General features: G+C 35.4%; 1 protein-coding gene across 3 annotated transcripts in view; it reads right to left on the reverse strand.

The window, feature by feature from the left end:
* Positions 1 to 14,097, reverse strand: part of AspRS-m (aspartyl-tRNA synthetase, mitochondrial) — a 221,311-nt gene that overhangs the window by 28,657 nt on the left and 178,557 nt on the right. For all 3 annotated transcript variants that reach the window (XM_081764284.1, XM_081764283.1, XM_081764285.1), the window contains exons 6-7: positions 12,408 to 12,584; positions 6,119 to 6,298 (exon numbers count right to left, since the gene is read on the reverse strand). In XM_081764284.1, coding sequence (XP_081620410.1) covers positions 6,119 to 6,298; positions 12,408 to 12,584 — 357 coding nt within the window. The remainder of the gene's footprint in view (positions 1 to 6,118; positions 6,299 to 12,407; positions 12,585 to 14,097) is intronic.

A 14,097-nucleotide genomic window follows, 5' to 3' on the forward strand; every position in this document is an offset into this window, starting at 1 on the left:
CAGTTGTAAACAGTAGCAAACACAGGAGCAGATGTGCTATGAACTTCATCCAACTCGGCTTTGATCTCTTTCGGTGTTAAACCTTTTAAACAGAATTGTTTAACAACCGCAGGAAACTCATGTCTTTCCATTTGTTTAAATGAACACAAATTTGTCTCTTCAATCGACTTTAACAATGAAACTACGTGACGGATATAGCTGTAACTTTAACAACAGTCTAATGAGAAATAACGCTTTCTAAAAGCAAACCATTTTTGATACTAAGAGTGTCATCTTTCGGATTTTCTAATGACTTATCAAATGACTCTCGTAATATTATTTTGAAGATACAAAACGTTTACCTGAAAAACGGAGAAGCATTTAACTCGTTCACTGCCACTTGACGCTATATGGCGTCATTCATACCTATTGCTGTGTGCCATTGACGCCATTTGGCGTCAAGAGGTAGTTCTCATCGTAGACTTTCTCTGTAAAATGGCACGCAGGTATTAGAAGTCTGCACGGACTCGGTTCGAGCCCTCGGACCTATAAAACATATAACACTTCGGACCCGAGCCGGGCAGTAAATTTTTAAATATATAACCATACTTCTCGGGCCTACTTTGTAAATATACTGTAGAACGATATTTATTGCACCGTTCTTTCTGGAGAACTTGTAAAGCACAACTGCAAAATTAAACCTCTTATTGCTGTAAATAAAAATACAATTTTGCGTTAATGATTAAGTTTCTGTAATTCGGGCTTATTTCGGGGTCATTTGATTATCGCACGACCTCGGGCCGGGCTCGGGTCTAAATGCTAAAACATATTTCGGACTCGGGGCCGGCCTCACATTATAAATTCACGGGCTGGGCCGGGGCCGGGCTAAAAATTCCGGCCCGTTCAGACCTTTAGCAGGTATAGAGCTTTTATACTCTGGTGGCACACAGTGTTAGCCTGGTCATTTTCTGTATTGTGCTTGGTTTCCCCTAGATGTAGCTAGTTTGTTGCAAAAGGCTAAATGTTGCAAAAGTAGGTGGCACATTGGGTTGGAGTACTGAAATCAAGGTGGCAGCAAAAGAGTTAAGTTCTAAATATTCGTAGTTGTCAAGCCAAAATGAAATATTTTTCTCCTCTCTTTGTGAAATAAGTATTACACAACTCCCTTTATGAAAATAAAAATAAATAAATAAATAAATAAATAAATAAAGGTGTTGAAAAGCAACGTTTGGATTTTCAAAAGCCTAATACCACGGGGATAGACGTTTTTTCTCTCTTCGTGCGGTATCTTTTTCTTTCTTTACGGTTGCAAACGCATCGAGACTGTCTACTCGATCATTCGTGATTCGTCTGAAGGCAAAATATCACTCAGCAAATTAGAGCTTCGACACGAACATATAAAACTTTCGGAACAGGGTTGGAATTTTTTTCCCCCTTGCGTATGACTTTAGTGAAAGAATACATTCAACAATACATGCACACTCTTGTTCAAACTCTCTTCTCTTTAAAATGCGCTGCATTCTTGTCTAAAGTTGGAATTAAATCAATCAAATGCGGATTTTCTTTTTGGATCTATCATTTTTTTCATTCTGAGAACATGGGTGATAGTACTTAAAAATTACTTATTATTTTTCCAGCTGTAGAATAACATTAGTTTAACATTACATAGACGTAGAGCCTTGTAAATAACCTTGTAGCTTCACAATAGCTACCTGTTAAATCCAGGTTTTGTATAGCCTTACTTCAGGACATTCTCGATCCCCATTTATTCACGATCTCTATTGAATGTCTTGTGTTAAAATTTGGAAAGGTTAGACTTGACATGTTTCTTTAGAAATATATGTATAACTTAGGGAAAATGTCAATATTCGAAAGCAGAAGTACCACAGTTAATTAAAAAAAAATGCTACTTTGGTAATGCTTTCAGTACAATAAAGTGAGATAATTTTATTGAGCTGAGCGAAGCGAAGCTCTTATACTCGGGTTAGCCGTTTGGTTGTCCGCGAACTCCTCCTAGACCGTTTGGCCGATCTCAACCAAACTTAGCACGCTGATAGAGTATGTCGTGCTGAGTGACAACGTAGGTCGAAATCAAAAATCCGATGTACCATCGAGGAATAATGACCGAAAAACGCTTCCTCCTAGACCGTTTGGCCGATCTCAACCAAACTTAGAACGCTGATAGAGTATGTCGTGCTGAGTGACAACATAGGTCGAAATCAAAAATCCGATGTACCATCGAGGAATAATCACCGAAAAACGCTTCCTCCTAGACCGTTTGGCCGATCTCAATCAAACTTAGAACGCTGATAGAGTATGTCGTGCTGAGTGACAACATAGGTCGAAATCAAAAATCCGATGTACCATCGAGGAATAATCACCGAAAAACGCTTCCTCCTAGACCGTTTGGCCGATCTCAACCAAACTTAGCACGCTGATAGAGTATGTCGTGTTGAGTGAGAACATAGGTCGAAATCAAAAATCCGATGTACCATCGAGGAATAATCACCGAAAAACGCTTCCTGATTACGTAGTTTAAGCTCGCTCAGCTCATTTCATTGCAATCGGGTATATACATTGCATTCCTAGTTTGTATTAGGCCCCATTTAGTATAATTTACTGCATTAAAGTATTAGTGACGTATTATATTAGAACACATGTATTAGTACAAATATGAAACTTGAAAAAGTGTGGAATGTATTTTCGATTTTGGATCCCAACCCACAAGAAAAAGTTTTGGGTGCACGTCTGCCTATTTATATATGCTTCTAACTTAAGTCTATACTTGGGGGCCTTATTCCGCATCAATCTTCACAAAGTCTGCAAATACAACGCAATGCAAACTATGTATTAAGTACTTTTGGTGGTGAATCTTTGAACAAAAAACAAAATGCGGAGCTATCGATCGCAAACTCAAAATTTTTGTCACTGAGGGCATGGGCGCCCGAGGAAAATTTTCTAGGGGGGTTCAAATCTCTGGTTGCTATATTACGTTTGGTATTTTTTTTATTTGTAATAAGAAAATCTTAACAAATGTCATACATTTTCGTGAGCCAGGGGGGCTCGAGCCCCAACCTGCCTTCCTCTTCGGGTGCCCATGACTGAGGGGACCGCAAAATCAGTATGTGATATTGTAATCGAAAATTGCAAAATAAAATTCAAATTTTGTGTTGCGTTGTCGCAAACTAATACGGAATGAGCTCCAATTATTTATAACTATATGTTTGATAAAATTCTTAGAAGCTTTTCAATTAGTTGTATTTGAAAAAAAAAATCTTACCTGTTTATTTTTATTCATTGTACTTATGTCAACAACTTATTCGTCTCCATGTCAATTTGGTATGTATGTACACTCATGTCCAAAATTATTGTCGCATGTCTATAAATATGTTGTTGTAGGAATATAATTTGATAACGAATTCGCCCGGTATTTCTTAAAATGTTAGTATGTGTATAATCGGTAAAGACATGTATGTGGCAAATTTCATGTCAAACGAGCAGTAAATAAGAACAATAAAACGAAAATAAAACTTTCTTGTCCATTTAACAACATTTTGTTTTACTCACTCTATTTTTTTTTTTATTTATTTATAATTCTTTTCCTATGAAATTTACCACAAATATACATTTCCCGATTATACACATAGTATCAGTATTTAAAGTACCCTGCAAAATCATTATCAAGTTATATTCTTACAAGAAGACAGTTATAGATATGCGAAAATCATTTTGGACATGAGTGTACAATGAAAGATTTCATCAGCGCGGAACTTTTTTATTAAAAGTGACCCAAAAATTTCCAGTTGTCCCTTTCTCATAAGCTTTCTTCTATGTGGCGTCACATCGTGCAAGAACTCCTGAGTAATTTCCTCTCTCGATAAAAGAAAATGTGCCACCTTTAATATTCGATATAATGTTACATTGGGTCAGGCAAAAATGTCCATTTGCAGCAAAATCATTTTACAATAACAATGATTGTTTAGAAGTGCAAGACTAGAATCCAACGGTAACTTATACGTCATAATAAGATTCCGTCAGCTCACGCAATAAATACCTGAGTTGAGGATTTTATAAGGATGGAAATGTAAATCTTGAAACAATATTCTTTCCAAATTGTAGCATGACAAACTCATTGAAACAAAATGGCGCCATGCAGAATGCTGTGAACTACACAAGAGAGATCCTAACAGCTTCGACAGTTCTTGTTTAGTGTTGAACCTATTGTTTCGCAATTCTGAAAATAGCATCGTTACAATCTTGTCAGCTTAAATATATCTTAACTATATATATAAAGCTATATGAACTGACATAAAATAAAGGGGTACTTCCGGTTGACGTGAGAAGCTGAAATTTGGACTGATTGTAGCTTTCCGGGTCTAACCCACAGAAAAGTTGTCAAAACTGAATATTTTTAATTTTTAGGGGGTCTAAAGGAGGCATGAAGAAATTTCCTATGTTATTTAAATGGTCTTTTTTTTTAGACCTACAATCCCACGTTTAGGTACTTGAAATTAGAATAAAAACTTGAAGTTTGGAATGCTTGTACACTTTTGTTAGCGTTACCAAAATAAATCACCAAAAATAAAAATTTCCAACTTTAGAGTGGTTTTATGGGAAACTGAAAAATCTTCTCCACGTTATTTATATGGACACCTTTTACACCACAAAATTACACCTCAGAATTACTTCCTGTAGGGCTACAATGATTAAATTTGACATGATTGTAGCTTTTCGGGACTAACCGACAGGAAAATTTCCAAAAGTGAATATTTTTAAGTTTTAGGGGGTCTAAAGGGGTGATAAAGAAATTCCCCATGCTATTTAAATGGAACTTTCTTTTTAACCTTTAATCTCACATTTTAGGTACTTGGAATTGGAATAAACTCTTAAAATTCGATCTGCTTATACGTTTCCGTTAGTGTTACTTCCGGTAGGATTAGAATGATGAAATTTGGCATGATTGTAGCCTTCCGGGACTAACCCAAATGAAGATTGCCAAAAGTGAATATTTTTAGTTTTTAAGGGGTCTAAAAGGGGCATGAAGAAATTCCCGTTATTTTTAAAGGGCGTTTTCTTGAGATACAAAGTCTTATCTTTTAGATAGTTGAAATAGGAAAAGAAACTTGAAATTCGGTAGTATTGTGAGTTTAAGATGTACGAGGCCGTAGGCCGAGTGAGCGTGGGGATCAGGGGGCGAAGCCCCCAGCTTGGCCAAATTCAGGAAATGTAATTAAAGAGTAAATGCGCGAAATTCACTCTTGAAAAGGCTGATACATAAGTAATGCGAGGCCGTAGGCCGAACAAACGCGGTGGTCTGTGGGACTGAGCCCCCAGCTAGCTAGCCAAAGGCTAGTATATATATATATATATATATATATATATATATATATATATATATATATATATATATATATATATATATATATATATATATATACAAATCAAAATCTCCCATCACTCCATCCTGCATTTATATTGTACACAGTACGAAGATACGATGTAATACTTTATTCTTTTCACGCTTTCACCACGTAGAACAGTTATTACCAGTGTGTGAATAAAATTACTAATATTGAAGAGTAAAAATGAGGTCCTACATTATATATACACACTTCTTTTCTCCCCAGTATTCACTTTCCCCTGTGATCCATTTCACGTCAGTAGTAAAAGCAATTGATCGAAGAAAATTGACGAAACTTAAACTGTGCTACAGAATTCTGGTGACTTCTGAGTTATAAATTTGAAAACTGTGTTCTTACTTTACTGCTAATCATACCTATGCTGAGAAAACTTATGCGTCTTGAAACCCCTAATATAATTAATGAACAAATCTTAAATCTGTAATTTTAACTTAAGAAGTCCTATAATGGAAATTTCGTTGACAGACTACATATAGGAAATACATGAGTTATGATATACAGAGAAAGGTAAACAACAGGATACAGGTCTACAAGCACTATTAGTTTTTTTTTTTTTTTTTTTTTTTTTTTAAATACCTGTGCCGAGAACCGTTTTTTCTTTAATCGAAAACGTTCATGGTTAAATTATAACTTGAGTATTTCTGGGTAAGCAAAGGTAAGCTATCCTTTAGTTTTAATTCTGAAGAACATATGAACGTATCTACATTCTAAGAACTTACTTTCATGGAAAACCTAATATCAGGCTTGTCTGATCCATAATCTTCTATCGCTTGTTGATAAGTCATTCTCGTGAAAGGAGAAGAAATCTTTCCTAGCTCCGAAGGCCAACTATAAACAAGTAGCTCTTCCACCACTGCGAGAATACCATCCCTGTCTACAAACGACATCTCAATATCCAACTAAAAAAGAAAGAAAGAAAGAAAGAAAAAAAAACTAATAATTTTAAGTTCTTGCAAAAATTTCATGAGAAACAAAAATAACAGGAATTTAGAGAACTTCGCAGAGCTTTAAGAAAGCACTTTTCATATTTCAATGATGTGCTTTCTTGCCAGCTTATGTATTTTTAAAAATATACAGTATATATTTTTGGTATATTTGAATAGTAGGACACACACCAATCAAAGTTGTAATCTCCAAATGCACCCAGATAGTAAATCTCAGCGTCAATGTTTCAACAAAGAGTTGCCTTCAAAAACTGCTTCGTTATTGATTATCCTTCACAGTAAAAAATAACTTGCACATTTTGAATGTGTTGAAATCGTCTAGCAGCGTTGATTTCTGAAAAGATCCATGAAGAAGAAGGCACTAATTCTTTCCTGAAACGTTCATCGTGAGATTTACCATCTGGGTGCTTTACATGAGTACAGCTTTGGTTAGTATTTAATATGCATTCTATCAAATCATTAGGTAAGCCATAGCCAACTAAACTTCATATCATAAACTCGTGTCATAATGATAGTATTAGATATGAACAATTACTATTCATCCCAGGTAAGCTGACACACAATCAAAATAAACTCGTCTCCACCTCATCTCTTTGATATTACAGAAGGGGAGAAACAAGATGCTAATCTTGACAGAAGGGGAAACTGTTTAAAAAAGAAAGTATTGTGTAAAAATTTAAGTTATTACTGCAATTCGTCTGTACCTGATGTTGAGAAGACATTGCTGTTCCTTTTATCTACTATCAAACCTCGCTACCAACAACTGCAATTTTTATTCTTTTATTTATTTATTTATTTATTATTTTATCTTTAAACAAACATTTTGGCTATTATTTATTTGAAAATGATTTGAGTTTAGTCGTATTTCTAAAATTGAATTTCTAGATACAAGAACGTATTCGTTATGAAGTTGATTTTAATAATTCTTTCATTTAAGAATCAAAAGAGGTTTGAATCAAACCAATGCTGTTGGAAATCTAAACCTAAAGAAACCTAGATACATCTTTTTTTTTCTTTTATCCCTCTATCTTTGTTTTTAATGTAAGAACACCTATTTAAAAGAGACACGCGTTGTTTTTCTTACTTTTCAAGTTCCGCCATTATAATGTTAGCGCTCTCATACTTTCCCCATACAGATAACGTTTCCTCCTGGATATCATATTAATATGAAATTATTGTATGAATACAGAAAGTACCCATTCAATTCCCAATCCGGTCATCGCTTGTAATTTCGACATCATTTCTAAGCCCTGACTACCGAGAAGACAACTGTTCATTTAAATTTATTATTATACTAAGAGATGTGTTACTTATCTCACTAATACAGATAAATGTAATAAAGTTGTTTTAATATATATATATATATAGCCATTATAGAAAGTTATAATTAATTCTTTAGATATATTTATACACATTCCCATTTCTTCGCGTGCAGGGACTGGTAGTGGAAAGAGGAACACGAAACTTCACGTTTATCAAACCACATAAACGTAAGCATGGTGGGGAGGAAACTTGTTTTGATCTCTTATTAGCTAATCGGGAATAAACCATAGGTATTTAAGTTATTGGACTTGGATGTGCATTGTATATGGAGCGACTGGCGAAGAAAGCAGGAGTCGCTCATAGGATTATTTCACTTGGATAAATACGAGGGCAAGTCAAAAAGTTATCCGCAATGTAGCTATAACTTTACTTATATTGCTCATACTGACCTCTGTCCTCGTTTATTTTATTGTTATGCTCTTGTGGTCATGCAATAAAAGTTTGATCCTAATTCCTCTATTTGTGTTCCTTTTGTTGCAGATAGATCATGGCCGCTCCATTAGAAGTTTGCATCAAAGAGGAACCACGAGCAGTGACCCGGTTTTTGTGGTCGGAAAGTATACTCGTATTAGGGGCCGCAATCCATTCATGAAATCCATGAATTGATACAAAAATCGTCGCACAAATGTTACGCACGAGGAAGGAACCGGAAGACCATCTATGGCTCCTTCTTCGTGCGCAACACTTGTGCGACCATTTTTGAATTTTTCAATCCATTCGTAGGCACTCCGTTGCGACAAGACACTCTTGCGGGGGGGGGGGCTCAGTGGTAGAGCGTTCACCTCTGGTGCTTAGTGTCCCGGGTTCGATCCCAGCCCCCGCCAAGTGAACTTTGTGGTGGACAAACACCGTGCTCGTGGGTTTTCTCGGGGTTCTCCCGTTTCCTCCCACTTTCTTCATTCCACCATTTCACTCACCTCTCATCATCACCGTCTCCTTTAGTCTAACCGGCATAACCGTGGGACGTAAAACTCAAAGATTTCATTTCATTTCATTTTCAAGACACTCTTGCCGTATTGTGCTGAAAGTCTATGATAGTTACAGCTACATTGCGGTTAATTTTTGATTTACCCTCGTACATAAGCCCAACTTTTCTTCAATCATGTCTTAGAATATCTTCACAGGAGTATATTACAAGTGAATAACAACCAGTTCACAAATACATGTCCTGCAGTCAATTATCCATTGCCAGACATATAACCATCAACTACAGGAAACATGGCAGCGATTTCACAATTACTCCACAGTCTGTCCAAGCAGTATACAAGCAATATTATTTTTATAGCTGGTTTGAGGTATTGATATTACACCATACAATCACCAGCAAAGATACATATTTCTTTACTATAAGTTATTTTCTCTTTTTATTTATAATAACTTCAGAAGAAATGTATGGTCTTCGGCAAATTGCACAAAATTATTTTACTTATTTGTAACTGTGATTCCTGAAAATCCTTTGTACTTCCTAGCTTTCGGTTCTCCCCTAAAGTCTTGTTTACAGAGAATAAAACAGAACGAAAAACAACAGAAACATCGGGGGAAAAAAAGACGGACTCACTCCTGGTAAAATACAAATGAACGTTAAAACTGTCCAAAACGTTGGTAAAAGAATATTACTCAATTTAAGAGCTACTACACTGACCCCCAATGAAAAAACAGGACCCAGTGAGATACTGTATGGAGAGTTATATAGGCAAGACAAAAAGATTTAAAGGAATATGAACTATTTTGAACTATTTTACTTCTCTTTATTTATTTCAAAATTAGTTTTCAAAGAACTTCTGTACATTAATTGACTCAGATTTAATCTAACTAGTTGAACTGGCACTCTACACAGCGCATTATTCACATATGAGCATTAATCTCCTTTTCGTCACAACATCCGTCAGGGTGTCTACCAAGCAAGTATAATCAAATTCCCTGACTTTCCCTGACAAAATTATAATTTTCCCTGACTCTGTCATTCTTTTTTTCTTAGCATAATTCGTGAAAAATAACTTACATTTAAAGTGAACTGTAAGCTTTCATCATTGTTCATATGCTTATACAATATTCTACAAACGTACAAACGAACCAATTCATTTATCTGTAATTTATGACTATTTTAGTGGCCTCCCTTCATCCCTCCCAGCCTGGGAAAGATTTTTTCCCTGACACACAATGAAATTCCCTGACCCTGCAAATTCCCTGATTGATAGACACTCTGTGCGTACGTGTCCCTTTACAGACACAAGTGAAGGAAGTCTTGATAAAAATCGGCATAAGGGGAGATTTTTTTAAAATCATTTTTTCAATATCGCATCGTTTGCAAGATTTGAGCCTACTTCCGCTTGGAGTTTCTAATTCATGTATGATCAGTGTTTTACTTCTTCTTGCAGGCAGTATGTAATAAGCAAACCCATTACATACACAATTAATTATAATGTCAGTGATATATGGTGTTCGTTAGGCAAAAGATTCATCTTAGACTGTAGAAATGGTTACCCTTCGTTTTTCAATATCACTTGGCCATGAAACAAACGCCGAAAAGATATACTAATGCAGTATACAAATGTGTGGTGTTGGAATGTATAACTCGTAGGATATGCTACTACTTCACTTTTAAAAACTTCAATACTTCCAGTGTACCCCTAAAAAATGTAATAAAGAAATAACGGCCATATTTTTTAAATATTCAATTAGAACGGGACAATCTACACAAAATTTGTAATCGATCCGCGAAAACTGCATCTTTCTAGAGCTTGTGGTTTTCGAGATATCATTGTTAAAAGAATTGGCCATAAACATATAAACTTTTCTTGACCACAAACATATAAACCTAGTATTTTAATATATAGATTATGAAGGTGATATGGGAAGCAGTTACACTTACTTCGTTGACTGCGTGTATAAGAATTTTTAACTCCTTATTCTGTGGCCTTGTTCACCAAGTTGTCATTCACATGAAAATCCAATCATTTTACAAACGTATCTTCCACTTTGTAGCCAACACTGTTTCCGATTAATTCTACTATTCAGAACAGGGACAGTTACACGTAAGTTATTATATGAAAACACAAATCTCTTCAGAACAATAAAAGAACCGAAGCAGCAGATGACCAGTATTATATTTAAACACACACTGAGTGTACCGAAAGACAACTGTTCATTAATCAGGGCAATTATATGAATTAACGTTAGAATTCAAAATATCTTATGTTTTATTCAATTTTTATTAAAAATATAGAACAACAAGCGAGTTTCGTTTCACAGTGTGAAATTACAGTAGACTTCCAAACTATGTGAATTCAATACTCAAACATGATGTAGTACGTCTATAACTACTGACTGCAACAGAGTAATAAGATCAAAGATAGAACCTGTTCCTCGGATGCTGAGTCCATATCAAAAAGCCACTTTCGGTTCGGGTTAAGAGAGGAGACAGAACCTACTTTTGGAACTATGAATCAACCAAAAAAAAAAAAGATATCTCTTACAGTCTTTGGTCTATGAAACTCAGATTTGAAACCGGAAGTACTAGTAAGTTTCAGCCACTTCAGGTTGCGATGATATTTACATTTCTGAGACACTGTAATCGGTTGCAGAATCATTTGTAGCTATCTATTGCCATTTCTGTTCTACGACGACTAAATGTTGAAACCGGAAATGGCTAATTTAAATTTCTTCCGGTTTACATAGAAGATTAACGGACGGGATAGACTATTTTTGGCCTTGACTTGTATAAAGCGAAATGTAAAAGTTACATAAAGAAAAAAAATAGTGCCTACGCGTGACTTGTATAAAGTGAAATGTAAAAGTTACATAGAGAAAAGAGAAACCTGTGCCTATGAGTGATTTGTATAAAGCGAAATGTAAAAGTTACATAAAGAAAAGAGAAAGCAGTGCCTACGCGTGACTTGTATACAGTGAAATGTAAAAGTTACATAGAGAAAAGAGAAAGCAGTGCCTATGAGTGACTTGTATAAAGTGAAATGTAAAAGTTACATAGAGAAAAGAGAAAGCAGTGTCTATGAGTGATTGTATAAAGCGAAATGTAAAAGTTACATAGAGAAAAGAGAAAGCAGTGTCTATCAGTGACTTGTATAAAGTGAAATATAAAAGTTACATAGAGAAAAGAGAAAGCAGTGCCTATGAGTGACTTGTATAAAGCGAAATGTAAAAGTTACATAAAGAAAAGAGAAAGCAGTGCCTACACGTGACTTGTATAAAGTGAAATGTAAAAGTTACATGGAGAAAAGAGAAAGCAGTGTCTATGAGTGACTTGTATAAATTGAAATGTAAACGTTACATAAAGAAAAGAGAAAGTAGTGCCTATGAATGACTTGTATAAAGCGAAATGTAAAAGTTACATAAAGAAAAGAGAAAGCAGTGCCTATGAGTGACTTGTATAAAGTGAAATGTAAAAGTTACATAAAGAAAATAGAAAGCAGCACCTAAGAGAAACTATCATATTGTTTGTACATACGAAAGAATAGTTAAGTGTGTTTGTCAGTGACTCAGCCTGGCGAACAAGGCCACAGAAGACGGGGTTGAAACTGTACAGGAAAACTCTTACAATCAACACAGTAATCGTTTCATTTATTTCTTTAATAATTCTGTAAACGGATCGTACAGCGTACTTTATGCTCTGTTGGGAGTACGTAAGGAAAGTGACTGAATAAATAGTTATGAAATCCCTTGCGTTTATTTTTAGCTTACCCTGTACAAGTACACGGCTGTAATGTCAATGTTAGCAACTCACCTGTGTGAATTCTGGCTGCCTGTCAGGTCTGGACCCTTCATCCCGGTAACAGCGAGCTATCTGAAAGTATCGATCGATTCCACCAACCATTAGTAATTGTTTGAACTGCTGTGGACTCTGAACCAATGAATAGAATTGTCCAGGGAAACGAGTAGGAACAACAAACTCCTGTGCTCCCTGAAAAATAAAAATAACAATCCGTACACACTGATAATAATACTGACAATACATCTCTTGTTTCTCAGGTTGTTTTCGACACGAAAGCTCGTTGAACAGGTATTTATTTCCCCACACAGACTTTACTTTGGGATTCATTTAAACACATCTTTATTAATCTAACTACCTTTTTTGGTATTTCAAATCCTGTAAGAATGTTCTCCTTCTAACCGTGTCGTAGACCTTTCTGAAATCAATAAATAATTGATATACCTGGATATTCAATTCCCATTTGTTTTCGAGTGTTTGGTGAATTTGGTTGACAGTTGTTCGATTTCATCTAAATCTGCACTGATAATCTTCAATAATTTCATTTACGTATCTAACAGGATCTTATAAATGTTGACAAAAGAGATATTCCCCGACAATTATTATAATCAGTTTTGTCGCCTTTCTTATGATCGATTGTTTCCAGTCTTGTGACAACTCTTTGTTTCGGATAAGGGGAATGACTTTGTGTATTTTGTCCCACATTTTTTTTTTTACCTCTAGTTTAAATTAACTCAGCGTAAATTTTGTCTACCCTCGGAGATTTGTGTTTCTTTAATTTCTTTACAGCAATTTCTAATTTTGTTTAGTTAGGCTCTGGAATATCCGGGTCTGCTGTATGTATTTCACTTTCTACACACACATTATTTTTTGACTGCACTTTGAGCAAACTGTTAAAGAAATCTTTCCATCTATTTAAAATACTATCCACATCCGTGAAAATTGTGTTATCCGCCTTCTTTAATATATAAGCGCAACGTTGATAGCCCTTCTTAAATTCATTGATGCCTTTATACACGTTCGGAATATTTTCGTTTTTACTCTTCCCTTTACGTTCAATAACTTTAGCTTCCACAAAATCAGCTTTCTTGTTCTAAGTTTAACGCCTGATGTCAAAAATGACAGTTTTGTGCAACTCTATCGTTTGGATTTTGTAGCCAACGCAGTTTTGCCTGTTTTCTCTTCTCTACTAGCTTTAGAGCAGCGCTGTCCAAATGGCGGCCCGCGGGCCGCATGCGGCCCGCCAAACCATTTTCTGCGGCCCACAAAGCTTTCACGATTCACGATTTTTATTACTGATAGTATTTTCATTTATATTTATTCATTCGTTTAATGTTTCCACTCTTCTAACGAAATAACGCATTCATTTAGCGTTTCTGTACAACAAAAAGGGTTCGGGCATCCACGGCAACAGCTTTCCCTAAAAACTGTGAGTTTGGTCGGAAAAGAGTGTCAATGTTTGATAGTACTTATTTGTGTGAAAGTGTATTTACCACCATGAAAATTGTGAAAAATCGTTTCAGAAACTGCCTTGGAGATTCTTCTCTTTTACACCTCCTGCGGCTCGCAACAATAGGAATGGATGTAGATATCCCAGCCCTTGTAAACGCTGCTATTCTGTATTCACTCTCATTTGTCACAGATTGAATAGATAATATTTCAAATACCTTTTTTATATTTTTCTTTTGTAGTGTTTTATTATTAT

This window comes from Thermobia domestica, chromosome 7 (genome assembly GCF_964235325.1).
Source record: "Thermobia domestica chromosome 7, izTheDome1.hap1.1, whole genome shotgun sequence".
NCBI classification, from domain to species: Eukaryota; Metazoa; Arthropoda; class Insecta; order Zygentoma; family Lepismatidae; genus Thermobia; species Thermobia domestica.